General features: G+C 31.4%; 1 protein-coding gene across 2 annotated transcripts in view; it reads left to right on the top strand.

Annotated features, from left to right (window-relative positions):
• Window positions 1-280: 280 nt before the first annotated feature.
• LOC142346304 (uncharacterized) overlaps window positions 281-24,009 on the top strand; it is a 111,247-nt gene continuing 87,518 nt past the window's right edge. The window contains exon 1 of one of the 2 annotated variants that reach the window (XM_075398827.1): window positions 281-1,064. In XM_075398827.1, the coding sequence (XP_075254942.1) occupies window positions 669-1,064 (396 nt within the window). In that variant the 5' untranslated portion in view covers window positions 281-668. Of the gene's footprint in view, window positions 1,065-4,562; window positions 5,407-24,009 lie in introns of those variants that run through there. The other variant, XM_075398829.1, reaches the window with a different exon arrangement.

Genomic DNA, 24,009 nt, shown 5'->3' with positions numbered 1-24,009 from the left:
ACCAAACGAAGTTTTGCATTCGTCCTACACCTGTAAACAAAGCGACTTTACTAAATTATTAATTAAATCATGCATAAATAAGTCAAATCAACGTCATGGAGAAAATTGAATTTCAATGCCATTTTAAATGCAAATTTTAGCATATTTACAGTGAATATAGATTGCACATTTTAAGCCATTATATTTTTCCATTCATCAGAAGGAAAATTTGTAGAAATATCTCCATTCCTCCTTTTCTCAACTGTGATTGGCTAAAATTCGGACAGCAACAATTTGGAACAGTTTTTATCTACTGTTTATTAAAATGTGAAAAAATGGCTTCTGGTTACAAACAAACCATTTTTCCATTTGAAGCGAAACCGAAAACTGGCGGGAGATAATTTATTGTTTAGATTAAATCAAAAAAGAAATATTAGTTTGGAGGCAAAAAGAAGCAAACTGTCCTTCACTTTTATTTTTTGTAATTTATATTTCATTTTGTAAAAATATTTTCGTGTTTCAATTATTTATCATAATCGCATTGAATCTTGGTTAATGGATTGCAATTACAAACATATTCAGGTCTCCTCAAGATTAAAAAATACAGTTATTCCGCTTTATGCTCAACTTTGTTCTTAATTTATAGCTTTTCTGATAATTAACAAAACTGCGAAAAAATCTCCGCAAATATGGATAATTTTACAATAAATTTAACCAACAAAGAAGATGGCCAATTTTGTTTTCCTTTTCCTTCAACTTTATACCCCGTTATTCATTTTGTCGTTTTTGCGAACGCTTTATTTGGTTTTTCCACAAATTTATTAATTTTCATATCTTACATATTCTTCAAAACTCAGAAAAAGCTCAGCACAACTGAATATTTTATCACCTTTTTATCAGTTGCGGATATGACGTTTAGTGCGTCTGTTGTTATTGTTTTTGTTTTGGACAGAGTATTGTCTCCCGATTTATTGGAGAATTGTACCAGAATGACAGTTCAGGCATTATTGCACGCGTTTGAGCAATTCCTCTCTTGGCTTCTCTTTCTCAATATATCATTTGAAAGATTCCTCAGTATTTGCAAGGTAAGTTATGCAAATTCTCTGCTCTTTCGAAATCATCTCTCTAATTTCATGTATAAACAATGTCCTATGTCGCTGACAGTAATGCAAGGATCCTATGAGGAAATACAAAAACTCCATCTACCGAGTCACACATACACACAAACACGCGCGCGCAACTTTACGAGAACTTGCTGCTGGTCATTTCCATATAAATGATCTAACTCAAAGTTAATAACTTTTAGTTAGGAATAATGTTTTCTGAACTATGTAATTATGTTAATAATTTTTGTATGCTCAGTGAAAATTTTCAAATACCGCATGCGCAGAATACCATTAGAATATCATGATTTAGCAGTGATTTAGCGATTTATAATTAGAACGTAATGAAGCAGTACTGACATACTATGATATAAGATTCGAGTAGTTCCACTCTCTTGCAGTTTCTTGCTATAAGTAATTGCAATAATAATAAGATTCTTGCAAAACAAACTGCCATCTTGCAAGATTCTTGCAAAACGAATTGTTATCTTGCAAGAATCTTCCAAAATCAATGGTTATCTTGCAAGATTCTTGCAAAACGAATGGTTGTCTTGCAAGAATCTTCCAAAATCAATGGTTATCTTGCAAGATTCTTGCAAAACGAATGGTTATCTTGCAAGAATCTTCCAAAATCAATGGCTATCTTGCAAGATTCTTGCAAAACGAATGGTTATCTTGTAAGAATCTTCCAAACTCAATGGTTATCTTGCAAGATTCTTGCAAAACGAATGGTTGTCTTGCAAGAATCTTCCAAAATCAATGGTTATCTTGCAAGATTCTTGCAAAACGAATGGTTATCTTGCAAGAATCTTCCAAAATCAATGGCTATCTTGCAAGATTCTTGCAAAACGAATGATTATCTTGCAAGATCTTGCAAGATAACCATTCGTTTCCGGCAAGGGACTACAACATTTGCTATGGTTGCGTGTAAACTAGAAGGTAACCCTTTGTTTTCTGTTGCAGTAATCAAATATCAAATGTCTGGGGATTGTTTTATCCGGACACAAGAAAAAAGAAACCGACCCTTGAGGCACTAAAATTTGTTTTTTGAGATTATATATGTGACGCTTCGTGTGGCTTACAAAATGGCGATAACAATAGAGTTATAAATGGGAAACCATGGTGGTTATTTTGCATATTCTCTAAATTCAAGGTCTCGAATAATAAAAAGTTCTGTGAATTTCATGATTCTTTAAAACATCACATGTGCATTGACTGTCCATTAGATTTAAAAATTCAGTTCAAATATTCTGATAGTACGCAGTGTAAGTTTCCAGGATGTGTTACAAACACTGTTTCAGAAATTGGTCATACTGTTCACATAATTGCATCGCATCTAATAGGCATTTCACAGAAAATTCAGAATCGTAATTTTTTCATCTTTATTATAGACGTCATTGTAATCGGATGTTTTATTGGTCACATTGGCGTTAAAAACTGATACAGTGTAATGCCACTAATATTTTTCTGTATTTTTTAATTTCAAAGTTTCGGTTTTTTCATAGGTTTTCATATTTTGCTTAAAAAGAACTAAGCTTGTTAAATTAAAAACAAAGAATTGACTTATAATGTTTTTTTCTCAGGTCATTAAAATAATGCTTTTAGTTTTGTTCTTTCAGTATATGCTGTTTGGTTGCCATTTTTGCTAATCATCAATTGGTTCTCTTAAGCTTGCTCTTTTTTCGCACTGTTAAATTGCCATAAGATATCCTGTAATTCCAGTTTATGTTTTTTGCCTAGTTTAAAAGCTGCAACTATAAGGACTATGTCTAACTTGGGTCCGGTTTGTGATGACCATTCTCTGAAAGTAATATTTTATTATAGACAACCTGGTCTTCTTGAATACAGTTGCGTGTGTTTAATAAAGTATCATGAATACTTGTATCATGAATAAAGTAAAGTATCATAAATCAGCCAAAAAGTTGTATACAGTATCCCATTTCGCTCGGCTAAATTGGATTTCACTTGTTTAGGGCAATTACCTTTGCACGTAATCAATTTACTATGATTGTGGCAAGATATATGCTACAAAATATTCGCACAAATAATGCTCGTACTTAATTTTGGAGCAATGATAATGTTAGACTTTACACTTAAAACAGCAGTAAGGTGGTCGGAACGATCTTGAATAATGCTTGATAAAGGAACACCGCAGTGAGGAAGGGCAGTGAGACCTGAATTCTTTTTTGTTGCTATAAAGATTTTACTCTTGTTCAGTCATATGTGTATTTCTAGATTTTGCAGCAAAAAACTGGATGATAGCGGTCCTTAAAGTTGCATTTCTACTCTTGAATCAATTGTTAGTTTCCACGTTTTTTTCAGGAACAGAATCTGGAAGTTTCTAATATTAGTGCCGTTTTTGTCACTGCACTCCTTCTATGTCCTTGTTTACATCTGTAACGAGACAAAAAAATATTTATTGTTTTAAAACTCAACTGCCACTAAATGAAATTTAAATTTGACTCACTGGGGAAGATCATTTCAATCGAAATGATGTTTATTTTGTTCTTTGAAAAATCAGTCTTTGGTTATTTGCTAACGTTCATGAAATGATCTTCAATGTTGTGCTCGAATAGTATCGCAGAGGAATTTTCTTGGCTTATGTCATGATTTTTTCCTTAAAAATGAAAAGCAGGCGATGTTATTGAGTTATTCTTTGAATTAAATTTTTAAACTAAATTTTTCTTCAGGAAGAAGTTTATTTATTGAAAGTTATTTTTTCTCGGTTATAAAAATTGCGGCAGCGATAGCTTACGTTTGAAGGACTTAGTGGCCTTCTTTTATTTCGGCATCAAAATTTCTTCTGCGACCATATGACATCACTCTCATGTCAACTCAGCTCCTGTTCATTCATGTGTGCACTTTTTATACTAAATTATGTGCGCAAAATCAATTTTCAATCTTATTAGAGTTTGTCTTTTGTTTGTGCGAGTGATTAAATTTTAAGTCAGACATGATTTACTTTCCTCTAAAAATGACCTTTCTTCGACCTTTTTGTTTCAAAAAGTTCCTACGGACGTAGGAGTTCAAACCTAATTCCTTCGGGCTGTTTTCACATAAACTTTCATTAGAGTTACTTTCATCAGCTGTTCTCTCCTTGCTTTGGTGCGAAAGATTTTTTGAAACGGATTGCTTCACATTAATCGCTGAAGCAGGTGAATTGGATCATAATAGTGTTTGAATCAGGAACAGTTTGTTTTTCCCGTTTTTTTCTAATAAAGGAAATAAACAGTTGACTTCATTTATTTTAGTTTCCTTTTTTGAATAATTATAGTCAGAATAACTTTGGTCTTAACTGATTTTTAGAGCGCTTTTTGTTATTAATCTGAAATCCTTAGATAATCCTTAGCTAAAAACTAGCTACTAAATTTTGATATCTAAAGACGAGAATTGTTGGGGGACTCAAAAATGGTTTGTTCTAACAAAAAAGGCAGAGGAAGAATAACTCCATGTTTTTAATAATAAACTTTTTAAAATCCTTATTGTCAAACAAGCTTTGCAATAAATATGTTGAAAAGAGAACTTTCCATTCAACAAATCTATTATCATAAATTTTTATGATCATGGGAGCCTCTGTGAACTCTGAAGAACTAATAGACTATTTAAAGTTTCAATTGTTATATGATCATATAACAGATGTTTAATTATATTGTGTTTTTTTAACTTCTATGCTAATTAGAACCACTGCTTCTTCCACAAAGCTCTTCATCCCGTAAAAAATGCGACTTGTAAATAATTTGGCAAATAAACAAATTTAGCCTTTTATGTTCTGCCTTTTTTAAATTGTTCACCAGCATTTTGCAAAACCGCAAAATTTTGCACTGCATCAATGCTTTTTTGTCGAGCTTATAGTTGCTTGTTAACTGACTGTTATTTTCTCAAAATCTGAAAGATTAAATCTTTTTCAGAGTTCATCTTGTTTCTCTTGATTACTGCTTGGGCTTTTAATTTAAATTCCTCAAACTCAAAAAACTTGGCTCAACAATTATTTGCGCTTTTATTTACGTTTTCAGAGAAAAACAGTGGCGATATCATTAAAATCTAATGACCAGCAGAGATCTGTGTACACTCCTATTTAGACGTCATAAACGCTCCCTCGTGTATTGATTTTGATTGCAATTAGTTCAAACCCTTTAGATTCTTCCTTTTGAAGCACATTTGCGTACTTATTCCCCGTTGCTTTGATGGACCTGTTCCCGGAATTAGTTGAGACTTTGCAATGATTTCAGACCATTCAAAGAAACCCTTTTGGTATTATAAGGAATTTTGTTTAATGTCTCAGGCATCAAAGGATAAAGACTTATCTCCAAGCAGGCGATCAAATGTATGTAAATTGTAGCAGTTTCTTGTCTTCAGTCAATGATTGGTGTCGGGGGGGGGGGGGTTGAGATCACGTTCAGGCTTTAGGCGTGAGGCATAAATTTATTTGCATATAAATGAGAACAAAATCGTAAGTTACAAGTGAAATTACACAGACTTGATGTCCTCCGAAATTTCAACAGCTTCTAAGATAAATAGGAGAAACTAATTAGCTTGAATAGTGTTTCATAGCGCTTGTGGCTCTGGTGCGAAAGAATGGATTATTTCACTGATTTTTTTTACAGATATGAATGTGCTTGCCCATATAGAACGTGCTAAACTGTGCTTTAAAATTTTAGCACTTTTGTTTTTCTTCGCAAATATCGTACTTTTTGAATCAACTAAAATTGGGACTTGAGAAGCATAATCTGTCTAAAACATGCTGCCTATTTCTCTTCAAAACAAAACGAAAACAAAAACTATTCACATGGAAATGAACACGGATTCCCAAATACTGCCAGAGTGTAAAATATTTGGCATTGCATGCATCTTCACTGTTGTCTGGAAAAAAAACAGGACTGCGAGCGCGAATCTATGCGTAGCACAAATTGCTCCAACGTAACTCTAACGGTTTTCAAGAATTTTCATTTGCTATCAAGGAACAACGTGCTTCGGATTACGCTTATACAACTAAAAGCTGCTTTTTTGGAAATTGCTGTTCTCTTTTTACATAATAAATGTGATTCTAATTATCAACTAAAAAATTAGTTGCAATATAAAATTTTTCACGAAACGGTTTTTCACTAGAAATTGAATTCGACAAAATTAGGCAACCACTCCAAAAGTTAAATAACATTTGATGTCCACCAAATTGAAAACACCATAGAAAATTGGTTATCGATTCATATAAATAAAATCAGTGGAAATGAAAACGAAATTGAAATGAAACTGAATGAAACTCCAATTTCTGCGAAAATTTTTGGTGCTAATTGAAAACAACCACGCTTTGATTACCAAAAAAATAACCAGAGAGCATACGCAAATAGCATTGAGTAAGAAGTATCTAGGACAAACTCTTAATAAGATGAATTTAAGAGTCGATCATAAATATTGATGGAGGGAATTTAAAATTCAGAAGCAAGTTTTAACAAGAGCAATTAGACCTGTCAGCATTCAAATTAATTGTTAAGTCCAATCTTAAGTCCAATTGCAATTGCCTTGCAATTGAAACAGAGTCAGACTTCCTCTGAAAATTCAGTTTAAACTTTAATAATTAAACTTTGATAGATTCATAAACATAGAGAAACTTCTGTAACAAAATGGGGGCCATGCCAGTGAAACCAATTTTTTTTTAATTCTCTAAAATGAGCACTCAAAAAACGAAACTACAGACAAGAAATAAACTCTAATGCCTTTCAAGCAGCAGAAATAATATTTTTATATAGCGAACGAATTTTATTAGCAAGGGAAGGAGTTCAAAAGTGAGCAATGAAATGCAAAAAAAAAGATATCTGCGCACAGAAATCTAAATTGAGAATGCAAAATCAGATCAAGTACGGATAGATTTAACCCAAGCTATGAAATCACACAGTAATCCACAATTGAATTAATTCAGGTTTGTTCTTGGAACTTAACAAAAGGTCGCTTTAGCAAATTGGTTGTCGATTCATATAAACAAACCTACGTGGAAATAAAAATTAATGAACCTGAACAAAAACAATAATTTCTGCAAAAACTTTTGGTGGTAACCGAAAAATTAACCAGAGAGGCACGTAGCCTTGAGTAAGAAGTAGCGAAGACAAGGTCTTAATGAGATAATTTTGTGAGTCGACAAAACAATGATGATGGACTTAACTTTTTTCAAATCTATTATCTTTGAAACACAAATTTGAAACTTTTAAATTCACAAAAAAACATTAATAAGAGCAATTAGGCTTCTCAGCAACCAAATTAATTGGTAAATCAAGTTGTAAAGGAACCATTTAGAACAAAAAAACGATAATGAAGAACCAAATAGAGAAAAAACTCGAAAATTCTCCAAATTGTTACGTATTTAATTGGCATCAAATTTAAATCAATGGTTAGCCATCAATATAACGGGTACTTTAGATTTAGATTAGCTTTTATTGACCTACTGAACTTCAATGAATCAAACAGAAGGGCAAGGCAACAAAAATAACCAAACCCCCAAAACTGAAAATCCACTTTTTTTATGAAGAAATTGTCAGTCAACAATAAAATAGCTATTAAGTCTAGCTACTGATATGCTTTTTGCCAATAATGCAAGCAATTGTATCTGTCATTACATGGACTTATACAAAAATACAGAAAAAAACACCTAAAGCCAAAGCTCTGAAAATTTTCAAGTAAACAGGTGTTTTTTAAGTAATCAACACCATTAACCCTAATAGAGAGACATTATATAGCTTTGATGGATTTCCTTCGAACAGCAGTGAGACATCTCAATATTGGGACCGAGTAACAATACAATAGAAGAACAAAAAATGGTAGAATTTTACAAAACCTAACGGAAATAGGAAAAATTTAAAATCTGAAGTTACTAAATACAGGCACACGAATTTTTTATGAAAAAAAAAAACAAAAATTAGCGAATAATTAAATGCAGACGAACATTTCGAATTTTTTCAGGATTGAATGGCCTCATTGTAGGTTTCGCATAAATGGTTGAATATCAATTGGAATGGAATTTTGGAATCGCAGATGCCTCATTTATAACTTTTAAGGACTTCAACAAATGAGGTGAAGGCAAAACAAAAAAAAAAAGAAAATTCTCAGAACTTAGTTATTTTTTCAAATCACCTAGTCGCCAGTCATAAATATCACCTGTAATGACACTATCTCACGATAATACCCCCTTTTCAATACTGAAAGCGGTGATATTTTTCATTAATCGGATTGTGACAAAACTACAACTTTATAAAAAGACATTGTCAAAAAGTTTTTAAGCTCAAATTTTACAAAAAGTTTCAAAGTATTCAATGCCATAAACTATAAACATTGAAATTCAATTACTTTCGCTTAGCCTTTGAGAGAACTTCAGTGAGAGCTCTCAAAAATGGCACTCCGTATCAATACAGTAATGACTCTAAAAAATTATTAAAATTTAAGTTATTGAAATAATGAAAAATCTCAAAATCAGCATTATCTTTAGCTACCGCAGACAAATTCGAACAACCGGAAATATTCATCATTAACACAAACGCATCGTATTTATTGTATTTTGTCAAGATAAATAACCAAAACAAGCCAGTGACAACAAAAATTAGGAGCAAAAAATGTCTCTTAAAATCGAAATGTCTAGATCAAAATCCAAGTTTGTTTCAATATAGAAAACCACGATAAGACAAAAAAGCCGTGATATTGCTTCAGTATAACTACAAACCCCCTCAGAGATGTGCAAACATTAACTAAAATTTTTTAAAAGTCCAATAATGTGAAGAAAGTCCAATAATAACTCCTCATTAAAGATAAAATTTTGAAAACGCTTTTAATTTAGCCTCTACGCAGGACGAGTTTTCTAGTTGAACCACTCCCAATTCTGTACGATAAATATATTATTGACCAAAATTGACTAAACAGAGAAAAGCCCAGTTGAACATATAGTTCCTCCCTCGCACAAGTGGGGCCAGAACAACAAATTAGAAATATTCAAATAACTTTGGACATACTTTTTTTTGGTTTCGACTAATAATAACTGCAAAAAAATGATTGTCTGTCCTCAACAAAACTTTAATCTAATTGATGGTACAATTTTCTAATAATTATTGAAGAAGCCACTTTGCGTTGTTGCTATCAACAAATGATTCTTGACAATATACTCAAACAAAAGATGTGCGTTCTATGAAAAAAGAAAGCTACAAAACTTAGTTTTGAGCTGCCTATTTCATCATAACAGCACATGTTTCTGTTTTGAAAATACAATTTGATAAATATCTTGATCCATGAGCTTTCAAACTCTTAGTTTGAAGTTGAATTTGACAATACAGAGGAATAAGAATGTGAATAAGGAAAATCTGCTGTCTGAACTTATTTTTTTAAAAAGTGATCGCGTTTGATTAACTAATTTTGACATACATCTAAGCAGCTTTAAAACTAATAAGTTACATCTTCAATGGAGGGAAGGTATCAATGTTGGAGTGCTTCCATACATAATTCCTTAGTTTTCTCGCAAATTTGTATATTTCTTCATTTTTCATGAAATGCATGCTATTTCATTCTTGATTGCGTAGCTAAAATCTAAATCTAGATGACAATATCATTCAAGATAAATCAACAAGGAAAACAGGTGTTTTCGATTTTTTCCAGCATTTTAGGTCAGATTTTAGAGCTTGTGCAAAATCAGGAGCTTGTTGCACGCTGTTTAAACAAATTGTGAAAAATTTGACTAAAGATGATAAAGCCTGTCATTCATATATTACCTTGTTCTTGAGATAAATACAGGAACAACAAAAGAGGTAAATTTAATTAAATACAATGGAATAATTAAGACATTCTTAAAATCGATCTCTTGATATGTCCTGATTTTGATGGATCGAAAAAAGAAAATTATCTCAACATTTTCCTTCCTTAAATTTAATTGTTTTTTTAATGTTTGAACTTGCTAGTCGTACATGGCATGTTTTCGTGCTAGCTTTTGTTTCGATTTGTTTTTTATTACAACTCGAAGAGGAGTATTGGTTTTCCGAAGGTTTTTTTTTACCGGAAGTATTCATCGTTGAGACCATGTTTTGACCTAAAAGCGAAAGTGAGTTAAATTACCGTGTGAAATATTTTTTTCTGAGCGAGAGAAGTTTTTTGATCATGCGCTGCATTGAGTGAATGACTTTTCGACTTTGAAAAGTAGTCTTTGACTGAATGGCACATATAGATAACCGAAATATCAACCTCGGAAATTGATACCAGTGTTTTGCAGAGCCTGAAAACGCGTTTCAAGTTCAAAATTGGCACCTGTTTCTTGAATTTTTAGTTAATTTTTCGCTTTTTTTATACTAATTTCTTTTTTTTGGATATTTCAACCGCCTTTTGTCAAAAATCGGTTAATATGGCAACTTCCATTTGATAATTCATATACTCAATGCCTCTTTCTACCTCGATGTTATTTTGTTTTATAAAATTGTACATATGCTAATCCGATTTTTGCTAGTTTTTTTCCAATTTTTCACAGTTTTTTGTTCATATTGGTTTTAATTACCAGAAATAGTCTTTTTGTGCAACACGACGGACATTAGTTTCGTTTCAAAAAAAATCAATCAATTTTTGTGTTAATATTTTGAAAAACAGTTAAAATTTTTTTTCATAAGTGCAGTCTCAAAAATTTATTGAAAACTTTTGCAAAATGTTTTAATGTTTCGTATGTTTGAATTCCGATTTCTTTTCTTTGGTGCCGTTTAGGAAGATGGATCTTTGTCTCGGAAGACTAGTTGTCTTTTATATGTCTTGAATGCTGTACAATGAATTATTATTCGTTTTTCTTGATATTTTTAATTTGAATTTTATCTTTCAAAAATCAAGAATTAGTGTTTGTTGCGGTGTTCCTTACATTGTGTTCATATTCTTTACATTCCAATTTGTATTATTCTAGCTTGGTCCTGGCACCTACATTTATATTTCTTATATTGATTTTTTCAGTTGTTTAAAATTGAATGATTTCAGCTTTTTCTTAGATTTTCGTCATTTTTTGTTTGCAATTGATTTCATTCAACAAAAGGCAGTCCTCCTGCGAGTTTGCTAAGAAGATTTTTCCAAGACGTCCACTTAATAATATCTATTGCAAATTTCTTGAGGCCTCGGTAATGTTTTTCAAACGAATTTTCCTTTTGATTATTATTCTGTTGCTTATGTCTTTTCTATGATTAATTTAAATTTTGAATTAGTATGAAATCATGTTGTCTAGAATATAGACATCATGGATGAAGTTTGTGTTGCTTTTGTCTTAATTGCAGTGGTTAGAAATCTAATTGTAGTGGTTTTCTGATTCTTAAATTTGAGCATTCTTTTGAAAAATTCAACTTAGTTTCTAAGAATTTTATCTGCCGTTTGGTTTCGCGATCTTTTTCAGATTAGATTCATGAATTATTTGACGGCAATTGAGAGACCTGTCAGTTCTGTCAAGCTATCAGTTTTTTGATCATCCTAATTATTTCTGACTTTTTAACGTTGCCAAACGTTTTCAATATAAATTTTTGCTGCATTTTGTTTCTCTTGGTGACAGTAGTTTAAATTTCACCAATTTGTAGATCAGACCTGGGGAGGTAATTAGCTAATGATTTAATACAAAAGGTAGTGGCTTCAGCTTCAGTTATGCTTTTTTGTGAAGCTCTTTTTTTGTTGCTCGGAATTTCATACAAATCATTAAAAAATCGGAAGTGTCTAAAATTTACAGACTGAATTGCTTTGCAAAATTGCATTTAATTTTTAGTTAAAAATTGACAATAATTTTGAGAAACTTCATTTTTGTCCCTTTTACATCGCTATCTGCAAACTTAAACTGAAGGTTATTGTTCCGACCCCTCTCTGAGGAGGGAGGAACTATATACTCAAATGGGGTTTTTTTGTTCAGTCAATTTTTGCCGATCGATATATTCATCAAAGAAAGTTGAGACTGGTATCATCAGAAAGCTCGTCCAGCGTAGAATATGGAATTAAAAAGATGTTTTTAATTTTCGCTTTTTTTAGGGATTTATCGAGGTTTAAAGTTTTGTGAATATTAGACGTAATTCACCTGTTTTCATTGACCTTTTTGACCAAATTTTCGTCAGTTTTGATCAAATATTCGTCAATTTTGCTAAAAATGTGTTAAAAATGTTATCTGTAGTGTTATTCATTTTATCTCCAAAGACAGAGGACGGTTGTTGAACTGTTGGATCCGAGTTCTTTGGCTAGAATTTATGCCAAATTTTTCAAAATTCAGACATTTTTCGTCGCAAAATGGCTTTTTAGACCACTTGCTTTAAATTAGGTGTAAGTAGACACCTTAAAACTGCAGCCATATTCGTTTTAAGCTCAAAAAAAGAGCTAGTTGTACTCCCGCTGGCTTTAGGAATCTTCTGAAATTACAATTTTGCCATTTTTTGCAATTTTGAAATCGATAATTATACAAAATGCCTTATTTAATTTTGACAAACTGAAAAATTTTGTATATAATTAATCTATTTTGCAACCATTTCAACAATTAAGCGTTTTCGTAGACGTGAACCATAGTGATGATCTCACCTTAAATCTTTACAGTTAAACTAGGTTCTAATTAGGCAGAGCAATTTTTTTCTGAATATTTCGTCTTTTGTAGTTTTTCAGTTTTTCTATGTTAGTCTTCCTTTTAACTTGATGGACGTAGACATCCAAAAATGGCGTAAGAATCCTTCGTGAGCTCAGAAAGAGAGCTCAATGTACTCTCACTGGCTTTAAGAACTTCTGGAACTATAATTTTGCCAGTTTTTGGAAATATAAACTCAATAATTATACAAAATTCATTATTATTTTTGATATATTGGGAAATTTTGGTTAAAAACCGATGAATTGAAAGAGTAAGTGTTTTTCGTGACGCGCAGCAAAATCTGGGATGATCTTCATCTCACCATGAATCCATATGATAAATATTTTTTAGATTTTAATGGGGCGCGACTTTTTTTCAAAAAAAGTTCCACTATGTTAATGTTTTTTACGTAAATTAGGGACAAGAATTTCGAATCAGGGCTAATAATAACAGATACTGTTTACAATAAACCAGACCCAACGAGATTATATTTTGGTTTGAGAATTAAGCTCATAGTTTTTATGGCTCTGACCAATTGTTTTCGTAAAAATTTTATGGACTTCTTGCGTTTTGTTTTCATTTCGTATGATTTTTGTACTTCAATAACTTAGCGTCCCCAATCGAACATCCAGTTAATTTTTAGATGGAATAAAAGAACCTAAACACTTTTTCCAGTTGTTGTCTAATGTCTGTTATGACTTTGAATATATTTTTTTTTGAGAAAATATCTGTGATTTTTTGAACTTTGCCACTTTTTTCTTTTTTCTCTCAACTTCGAAGGCACTCTCAGTAAAAACAGGCAGAATCCGCCTTTCTGTGATTTTTATATTAATGTCGGTAACGATTTTATATTCAACTAAAGGGTTCTTTATTTTGGTACTATGCGTTTTCAATTTTTCTTTTATTGTTTATCGTAATTGCATATTTTATGAGTTCATTTTGTGTCCTTGTCGAATTATCACATTATTGACAAGTCCTTTTAAAGGAAGGCATCGTATGGAAATTGCACAACGTTGGCAAAGGCGTATCTGCATATGTTAATTGTTTTTGTTGAATAGTTTATGCTTTTTTGGCTGATAAACAATTATCTCGCAAAACTTTGTGGTTTTTTGATTTTGCCTAACTTTATCTTTATTTTCGTTGTTGTACGTCATATATTCGATAGCGATAGATCTTAATTGCTTCCCTAAGACAAAAAAGTCAACGTAGTAAAAAATTTTAGTTTGTAGCGGTTTGTTTTAATGATTTTCAAATTAAATTAAAAAAAGAATAATTTCAAAATAAATCAAAGATTCTTTTCATTTGTCACCTTTTTCTTTTTATTTTTGGTCATTTTGTAACTCAATCTCAACCATTACAAATTTCAATTACTTTTGTTGATTCAAACATTTTTTTCGCGCTTGTTTATACGTTGTGACTGATTGCTTAGACAGCTTATTTTCAAAACAAACTTTGGAGATTTCTAAACTGTTCAATTTTTGGGGTTTTCGTTGTCATGTCTAAGTATTCATCTTATGAGAAAGACTCGTGGATGTTAGGATGAAAGGAAAATGTTCATTTACAAATCCTGCAGGGAACATCTTATAATTTAGTGCCATGAGCAGTGTCATGTCGTAAAATTGTTTTTAGTTTTGGCTTCTTTATGAATTTGTTTTTTGTGGGCTCGAGACTTAGTCTCATCATTAACAGGCGCAAATGGCTTCTTGAGCTATTGAAGATTAATTCATCTTTTTTATTGTAATCCTAAGTCTGTTCTGACTTTTGAAAATATTTTTTTCAAAAATAAGTTCGGGTTTTTGAGCTTCGTCTTTTTAAAAAATTTTCGTTCGATTTGTAGCTCAGTCGCTGTCAACACAAGTAGCAACACGCTTAAAGTGAGCCAGAAATTATAACGGATTTAGCTTCAAGCACTTGTTTCTCGGCTTTTGTTACTACTGTTACTCGAGATTTCATAAAATGTTAGATTTTTATATATTTGTTCAAAGTATTTTTGGTTTCTTTTTAAATTATAACAATAATTGTTGATCCCATTGGTATTGAAATTTGGCGCAATCGAACATTGGATATTGACTTGTCTCAATTCTTCCTATGTAGATATAAATTATCATTTTAGTGGTTTCAGTTGATATCTAATGACATTAATAACTGAAATTATTTATTTTCAAAAACATAAAAGTATTTTTGAACTTCTTACCTATTTGCTCTTTTTGTCGACCTGTTAACCAGTCCCATATTTCTTCTAATGAAGTATAGTTTAAATGTTTTGATTTTTATCTGATTCGATTTTAATTTTGACATGATTTTTTTAATTTTAGATTTGGTTATTTTATTTTATCAAGGCTTTTATTATAGTTTTGGTCGTAAATAATGTTTGTTATTTGATTTTTATTTTTGTCCTTCCTAGTAATCCTCTTATAAATAATTTCCATCGACCCTCAAGCGTGGCATCGTATTTCCGTATTACATTGGTTGTTTATTGAACGATTTGCATGGTTTTGAATGTTTTCTATCTCTTCATCATTTGGTAGCCAATTTAGTCAAGAATGTGGATGAGCGGGGTCGGAACATTATGTGCGTACGCACATTGCCGAGCCTCCTTGTATGATTATATGTTCACAAGTACAGGCAAAAATGGAAAGTTGTTCGGCAAGTTAGGGAACTTCCAAATTTGCATCCTAGTTCAAGAATCGGTATGTTTCCCAGCATATCTTTCATTAGGTTTCTGATCACGTGAAATAGAAGACATATTTTAAGTAATCAGGAAACGGCTACCAACCAAAGCGGATGTTCGTGACAATCTTGACAAGAATTTGATCACAAAACTCACAGAAATAATCGTTACAAGGTTCCGCTGTTTTCCCTGAGCAAATCGATTAGATAATTTACATTCAATTAGTTCTACCATAATGTTCATGAAATGATTGGCTGAAAAAATAGTATTCAAGGAACGCTGTTCGTGATTAAAGGGGGCTACTGCATGTCCATAAAAAGCAACATTTTTTAAAATTCTGTTTCAGTTATCTGAACATCAAGCGCAGTTGCCAAGAACATCACGCACACAAACACACGCACACACACACACACATTCACACACCCGTACGCAACTTGATGAGAGTTTTCGGTCTTCATAATTGATCTAACTCAAAGATAATAAATTTCAGTTAGAAATACTTTTTTCTGAATTAATATTCAGTCCCTTAAAATTTCTTGCAATCATTTGCTCGACCATTTGCACTTGAATCGATCATTATCGTTCAAACTAAGATCCTTTGCTCTTTGTTGCACAAATGGAAGCTTAAAAATCGTTTCATTATTTTTCATAATTTTTGGCATTTAGGAAAATTTAGTGCTTGTCGTTCTAGCTGACATCCTAATTAGACCTAAAATTGTACTCAAGAGCAGATACTTAGGCGTAAATTGACGTTTGTTTGACCTTTCTATTTTCATCGCCGTCATAGCAAACGTCAGGGACGTTATTATTCTGAGATGGCCGATTAAAAATTAATGGGTTTTTGAAAGCGCCATTGAACAACACCACTAATCTATATTCTCTCTAATGGAGCATGCTCTTAATTTTTTTCCAGAGCATTCACAAAATTTTTTCTCCTGTGTTGAATTTTAATCTTCTATTTTTCGGACAAATTGTGAAATTTGAAAAGGTGAACATTTTGGGTTTTACAATTCTTTAAGAATACAAACTGAAAACTTTCAAACTATTGACTGATTTGACATTTTCACCTATTTTATATTTATGCAAAGTAATTGAAAAGTTCGTTAATTGTCAAAATTTGGGTATTTTTGAGGGAATTCTAAGAAAGCTTTTAATGATCCTTTTGTTGACGCAAATTATAAAGCTGCAATTAGGTAACGAACCGTAGGAGTAATTACTCTCTACTTATTCAAGCTTCAGAATAGAAAATTGTCCCTAAGAAAAGTTGTTTGTTTACGTTGACGATGAACAGGCGAAATTTAAAAAAGAAAAGCCTATTTAATTGTTCAATTCTGATAAGCAAAATATTTTCATAAAGTTCAGTAAAGAGAATATTTTAACTATTTGTTTTCACTTTCTGTATTGTATGCAAAAGTTTGGGTACAATAGTGAGTTGGGATTATACAATTCATACTTAATATCTCAATCTTGTTCACATGGGCCAAATGGCCCGAATTCTGATTGTAGTGGTTTCTAATCCACTAATTTTTGTGAAGAAATAGTTTTCCGACCGTTCAGTTTGTCTAAGTTATCAAATAAATGTTCTCAGCAGCAAAATCAGTGGTCCTTACTTATCTGAAAAAGTGGTTGCTTTTTATCTACCAATAAAAAGAATCAGGTTTAGTGCATTTAATGGCAAAAATTTCAAAATATGAAATTTCAAAAAAAATCATTTTTTAACAGGACAAATCGTGTAGTTAGACTAATCAAGCAAAGTATCAATTAAAATATTTTGAAAATTTCTGATGAAACTTTGCATCCCTTGTTTTTGGTATCAAAAGCAAGCTTGTTATTATGAAATTTCAAAAAAATCATTTTTTAACAGGACAAATCGTGTAGTTAGACTAATCAAGCAAAGTATCAATTAAAATATTCTGAAAATTTCTGATGAAACTTTGCATCCCTTGTTTTTGGTATCAAAAGCAAGCTTGTTAACCCCTTATTAAATGTTTCAAATTCCGATTTTAAAAGTTGCGTGTTGTGGTTTTGCGCTTATTTTTTTAATCGAATGAGGAGTTATAATTTTTTTCTCATTGTAACAATTTTTTTCAATAATTATGGACAGAAATGTGGGTTTTTTTTGTCTTTGGGACTGTTTATAATCTCAAATGAAACTTATAACTGGAATAATTTCGTAAAATTTAAAAGTTCGTATGTAAATTGAACTTCCTCTTTTACATAAATTTCCGTTGAAATATCAACAAGAAGTTCACTATATTAAAAAGAGGAAAGGGTTTTGATTTAATCGACAAAATAAACAAAAAACGCGAACTAATTACTCTCAGAAAAAGAATATATGTTAATAATAAAGCACAATCGTATCATATTAAAAGCTTTTACTTTTAAATTATTTATCTAGTGCGTTTTTTTTGGAAATTTTTAATGTGAAGTTCTTGAAAAGTCAAAACTCAAGTGCATCACGTTCTCCAATTAAAGAATATAAACCGGTTAGGGAAATTGAAGGAAAAACCAGCCCACTGCAATCAAGCAATGGGGGTGTGATATTAGGCAAAAGTTCAATTAGACGAAAAGATTCATTGTAGCCATTAGGCTAAGAATTTGAATTGAAAATTGTAAGACTTTAGACAAATATCAGTAAAACTCCTTAAAAGCAGTACTTCAGAATCATATTGACGCTATCATTTACTCATTTGCATCGGCCTGTCGTTACATGGAAAGTTTTGAAAAAGTAAATAAGAAAGCTGTTCTTTTTTTCAAAATATCTCATTACTCTCATCATTTCTACAACTCTTCCTGATATCCCTGAAACAATTTTGGCAAAAATTAAACGACAGAAAAATTTGAGTAAATGGTGACATCTTTTTTGTTTTATTAAGTGGATTACAGCTACGGTACTTCGAGGTGAAAAACAAATGTTGAAGACACTTGAGAACTTGTAGCGTCAAGTGGACTTTGAATTATTGTTCTGTGGGTTCTAATTTGTATTCCTAATTTCCACAAAAATTTAGCTGACAATTTGTTACCTAGTGGCTACAAAAATTGGCTCCGCCTAGTTGCACTCTCTGCTATTACTCTACGCGCAGAGCAACTTTAATGAAATAAGTTGCAATTTGAAACACTTGTTGAAAAAAAAACGTCGTTGTGTTTGAAGTTTATATTGATCAAAATTGAGTGCAGTTTTTGTCATTCTGAATACTTATACTCAGAATGGAAAATACTTTTTTTCAGAATGGAAAATTTAAATTGATACAAATTTTTGTTATCAAACTTTGATTCGGAATCAAAAGTTTTTGCTCATTAAAAGTTCAAATCAGAGAGTGTTTGTTGTGTTGAAGAATCCTTCATTCTTCTCAATCACTCTCTATAACATCAGTCTTGTTCTCCTTAAATTTCAGAATTTTTCTCTTATCAATCTTCATTGAACTCTTGAAAATTATGTATTACTTATACTCATACCTAGCGGACTTGAAAATGACCGTTATTTTTTATTCTGCAATTGATTATCTGATCATATCTCATTCTGCAAATTATGCTGCAACAATACCTCTCATGTCGGTCTGTATGTGAACATTTTGATTGGTCAAAACGGTTCAAAAAGCCGGCCTGGAAAATAGCGCTTCCTGTCCTCATTTTATATTGTATGAACAAATATACAAAACCAAGTTCATAGTGGTTAGTGTTCAATCTCTTGACATCTATTTTTGTAGGCGGGTTTTAAATTATTCATCACTTTATGCGGGCAGACGAGACAATTTATAACTATTAAAATGCTGCTTTTTGTTTATGTTTTCGTCTGTCTGACCTCAACAATCGTAGCGAACTTGCTTGTCCCGGAAAGAAAACATTCCAATGCTCTAATGTTATCAATAAAATTGCGACGCAAATTAGAAAGATGATATGTTGAAAGCTATATAAACCATACGCAGTTTTGGTTTTTGATGTGATCAGAAACGTGACATTATTTTAGTAAGATTCTTTGTCGGTACAAATTATGACAAAAACCAAAAAGAGTTTTACAAATTAGCTCTCTTGGGACCATATTGCAAACAGTGTTATCAGGCGATTTTTTTTTGCTTTTGAAGCCAAAAAATGGAATAAAACAATTCGGCATCGATCAATAACTCTTATCTGAGATTAAAGACAGAAACTTCAGAGATTATACATCTCGTGTTTCTTTGATTCAATTGTTTGAAACCAATTCAAAGAGAGAAGTTTGCCGTTCCTTTACAAATTATTTTAAGACCCCCTTAGATTGTAATCGGAAAGAAAGCATTGTTAAAATCAATGGTTTGGTTTAAATTAACTTTTTTGAAACAATGGGGTGGGGGATGTAAGAGTGAAAATTCATCTTGATGTCACGCATCTTTTCGTTGCAGATTCACACTAAATTCATTATAAATTTGTAAATTATATTGAAACCATTGAAAAGCAACCATAAATTAAGTTCATCTAATGAAGACCAAAGAAAACCGGAAGAACTGTCGGATCTTGAACAAAATTGAAGCGATAAGATTAATTCACGCCAGCTAAGATTTCACTCAATTAATTCATATCCACTTAAAACTGTCACAATTTCCTTCAATGATCAGTAGAACTAGTTCACCGTGCTAATTTTCTGATTAAAAAGGAAATTAAATTAAAGTAAACCGTTGTTAGATGAAACCTTACCTTTTCAATCCACAGACGCATGATGCAAAACATATAATTTATAATATGGAAAAATGTTCCAACTCATGAAAGCTGGAAATTATACCGGTTATGCTGTTTTTTAGTTTTTCATAGAAAAACTGAAGCGCAAATTTCATGCTACCCTGCCTTTTGTTTTTGTTGAGTCAATTTTAGCCAATAGAATTATATTACAGAGAGCTACTAGAATGATATTGTTGAAAAGCCCTTGAAAACTGGATCGACTATTGCAAATAAATTCTCATTTTTTTTAATTCTCTAGTTTTCAAAAAATTTTACTTTTTGTTAAAGTTTCATTTTTCGCTATTTCATTCCACTTTTTTTGGATAGCTTACATTCCCAGCTTTTCTGTAATCTCTCTATATAATTTTGTGAAAACAATTAGTCGGTTTTGATGAACCAAAAAAATCCAAAATCTGGCTTCTTATCATATCAAAACAATCGAAACAGATATAGCTTAGAGCATTTCAGCGGTTTCTATATTTTTTTCATTTCTAATGACTTTGAAATATCGTTAGGTCTTGATTCAAAAGCTAGCGACGTTCTCAGTCATTTATCAAATTTGAAAAGGTATCAATTTAAGATCTATAATTGTAAAGGGCAACCATATTCCCGTTTGCATTCAAGCTTTTAAAACGTTTTGTTTCTATGATAGAGAAATCACAGAAAAATTGACTCGGTTATCGGTTAACGCACAAGAATCGAAGACCTTACACTGGTCATCAACCAGAAAAGGGCATGATTTGCAAAATGTTTTTTACCACAATTGAATCTTCACCAAGCGTTAATTCTGTCATCGATATGATTCATTAATTTTGCTGGTAGAAAAACAGCAAAATAGTTTTATGATGAAAAAACATTGTCAACAGAGCTTGAGATCCGCCGTAACGTTTTGGAAAAATTACTGGTTAATTATTTGTATGTTAATTTTTAAAACTATTTAAATACAAAAAACAATGGAGATTTTGATGACAAATTGTTGTTCAAATAAGAATCTTATCAAAATCCCGAAAGTAACTAATATATTGCTGTTATTTCTCCTCACAATTAAAATTAAACAAGTAGACATGGTTGGAAATTAAAACAGAGATGCTATTTTTGAGTCCAAAACAATGCTCAACTCCAAAATGAGTGACTTCTTCTGAAATTTACAGCAAAAGTTTCATTGATCAAGCGTGCTGGTTCTTATCTGTTGATAAAATATTATTTCCAAATTTAAATCACATTAACGTGGTGAGATTTTGGATTTTGGTATTTATTAGGACAAGATAACTGGAGCGAAGTAAATTTGAAGCAAACAATAATAATTACGTACCAGGGCCATGCCTCAGAAACCCACGGGACTTCATATTAATCTATCACACCCAACTACTGATCAGTGTGCCCTGTTTATTTAAAATTAAATTCCGCTAGCATGTAATTGGAATCATTTGGTATTGGCAGTTTTGGCACTAATTAAATTAATTCCGGTTTCCGTACTCTTAAACGCCGGTATAATGTTACGTCGGCATATTTGAACGTCATCGGCCATGGCCCGCGAAATTTTTAGGATAATTATTTGTTTCAATCGGTTCTTTTAGCTTCGGCTCTCTTGCAAGTCACCTTCCCAGACATCCATATTGTAAAACAAAATTTTATTTATTATACTTATCTTTATCTGTACACTCACACACACACACACACCCACACACACACATTCACATACCCGTACAACTTGATGAGAGTTTTCGGTCATCATAATTGATCTAACTCAAAGATAATAAGCTTCAGTAAGAAATACTTTTTTCTGAATTAATATTCAGTCCCATAAATTTCTATCAATTATTTGCTCGACCATTTGCATTTGAATCGATCATTATCGTTCAAACAAAGATCCTTTGCTCTTTCTTGCACAAATGGAAGCTTAAAAATCGTTTCATTATTTTTCATAATTTTTGGCATTTAGGAAACTTTAGTGCTTGTTGCTCTAGCTGACATCCTAATTAGACCTAAAATCGTTTTCAAGAGCAGATACTTAGGCGTAAATTGACGTTTGTTTGACCTTTCTATTTTCGCCGTCAGGTACATTATCATTCCGAGATGGCCGGTTAAAAATTAATGGGTTTTTGAAAGCGCCATTGAACAACACCACTAATCTATTTTCTCTCTAATGGACCATGCTCTTAATTTTTTTCAAAACCAGAGCATTCACATAATTTTTTCTCCTATGCTGAATTTAAATCTTTTATTTTTGAGACAAATTGTGAAATTTGAAAAAGTGAACATTTTGGGTTATACAATTCTTTAAGAATACAACTAAAACTTTCAAACTTTTGACTGATTTGACATTTTAATCTATTTTATATTTATGCAAAGTAATTGAACAGTTCGTCAATTGTGAAAATTTGGGTATTTTTGAGGGAATTCTAAGAAAGCTTTTAGTTAATGATCTTTTTGTTGACGCAAATTATAAAGCTGCAATTATGTAACGAACCGTAGGAGTAATTACTCTCTAGTTATTCAAGCTTCAGAAAAAAAATTGTCCCTAAGAAAAGTTGTTTGTTTACGTTGACGATGAATAGGCGAAATTTAAAAAAGAAAAGCCTATTTAATTGCTCAATTCTGATAAGCAAAATATTTTCATAAAATTGAGTAAAGAATATTTTAACTATTTGTTTTCACTTTCTACATTGTATGCAAGTTTGGCTACAATAGTGAGTTGGGATTATGCACTTCATTCTTAATATCTCAATCTTGTTCACCTAGGCCAATGGACCGAATTCTGATCGTAGCTATTTCTAATCTACTAATTTTAGTGATTTTTTGAAATAGTTTTCCGACCGTTCAGTTGGTCTAAGTTATCAAATAAATGTTCTCAGCAGCAAAATCAGTGTTCCTTACTTTTCTGAAAAAGTGGTTGCTTTTTATCTACCAATAAAAACAATCAAGTTTAGTGCATTTAATGGCAAAAATTTCAAAATATGAAATTTCAAAAAATTATTTTTTTAACAGGACAAATCGTGTAGTTAGACTAATCAAGCAAAATATCAATTAGAATATTCTGAAAGCTTCGCATGAATCTTTGCATCCCTTGTTTTTGGTATCAAAAGCAAGCTTGTTTAGCCCTTATTAAATGTTTCAAATTCCGATTTTAAAAATTTGCTTATTGAGGTTGTGCGCTAATTATTTTCATCGAATGAGGACAGTTATAATTCTTTTCAACTTGTATCAAAATTTTTCCAAAAATTATGGAAACAAATGTGTGGTTTTTCTTTCCCTGGGGAACAAAGTATGAATTTTATGTGGCAATTTAATGAAAATGAATAAAACAGTCTGGTTTTGTTCATACAAAACTGCTTTTTATTCTAAAATGAAACTTATAACCAGAATTTTTTCGTAAAATTAATAAGTTCTTATGTAAATTTAACTTCCTCGTTTACATAAATTTCCGTTGAAATATCAACAAGAAGTTCGCTATTTTGAAAAGAGGAAAAAGTTTTGATTTAGTCGACATATTAAACGAGAAACCGCGAACTAATTACTCTCAGAAAAAGAAAATATGCTAATAATAAAACACATTCGTATCATATAAAAAGTACTTTTTAATGCTTTTATTATTAAATTATTTTTTGAAAATTTTTAATCTGAAATTCTTGAGAAATCGAAACTGATATGTATCACGTTCTCCAATTAAAGAATATAAAACGGTTAAGGAAATTGAAGGAAGAACCAGCTTACTGCATTAAAGCAATGGGTGATGTGATATTAGCGGGAAGCTCAATTAGACGAAAAGATTCATTGTAGCCAATAGGCTAAGAATTTGAATTAAAAATTGCAAGACATTAGACAAATATAAATAAATAAATATTAATAATTATAGTAATAAAAATAATAAAAAAAAATAAAACTCCCTAACACAGTACTTCAGAATCATATTGACGCTATGATTTACTTATTTGCATCTGCCTGTCGTTACATAGAAAGTTAACAAAAATGCTGTTTTTTTTTTCAAAATATCT

Source organism: Convolutriloba macropyga, chromosome 9 (genome assembly GCF_964194025.1).
Source record: "Convolutriloba macropyga chromosome 9, txConMacr16.3, whole genome shotgun sequence".
Classification (NCBI taxonomy): domain Eukaryota; kingdom Metazoa; phylum Xenacoelomorpha; order Acoela; family Convolutidae; genus Convolutriloba; species Convolutriloba macropyga.
Note: the sequence above shows the minus strand (reverse complement) of the source record. Positions and strands in the feature narration are given on the sequence as shown.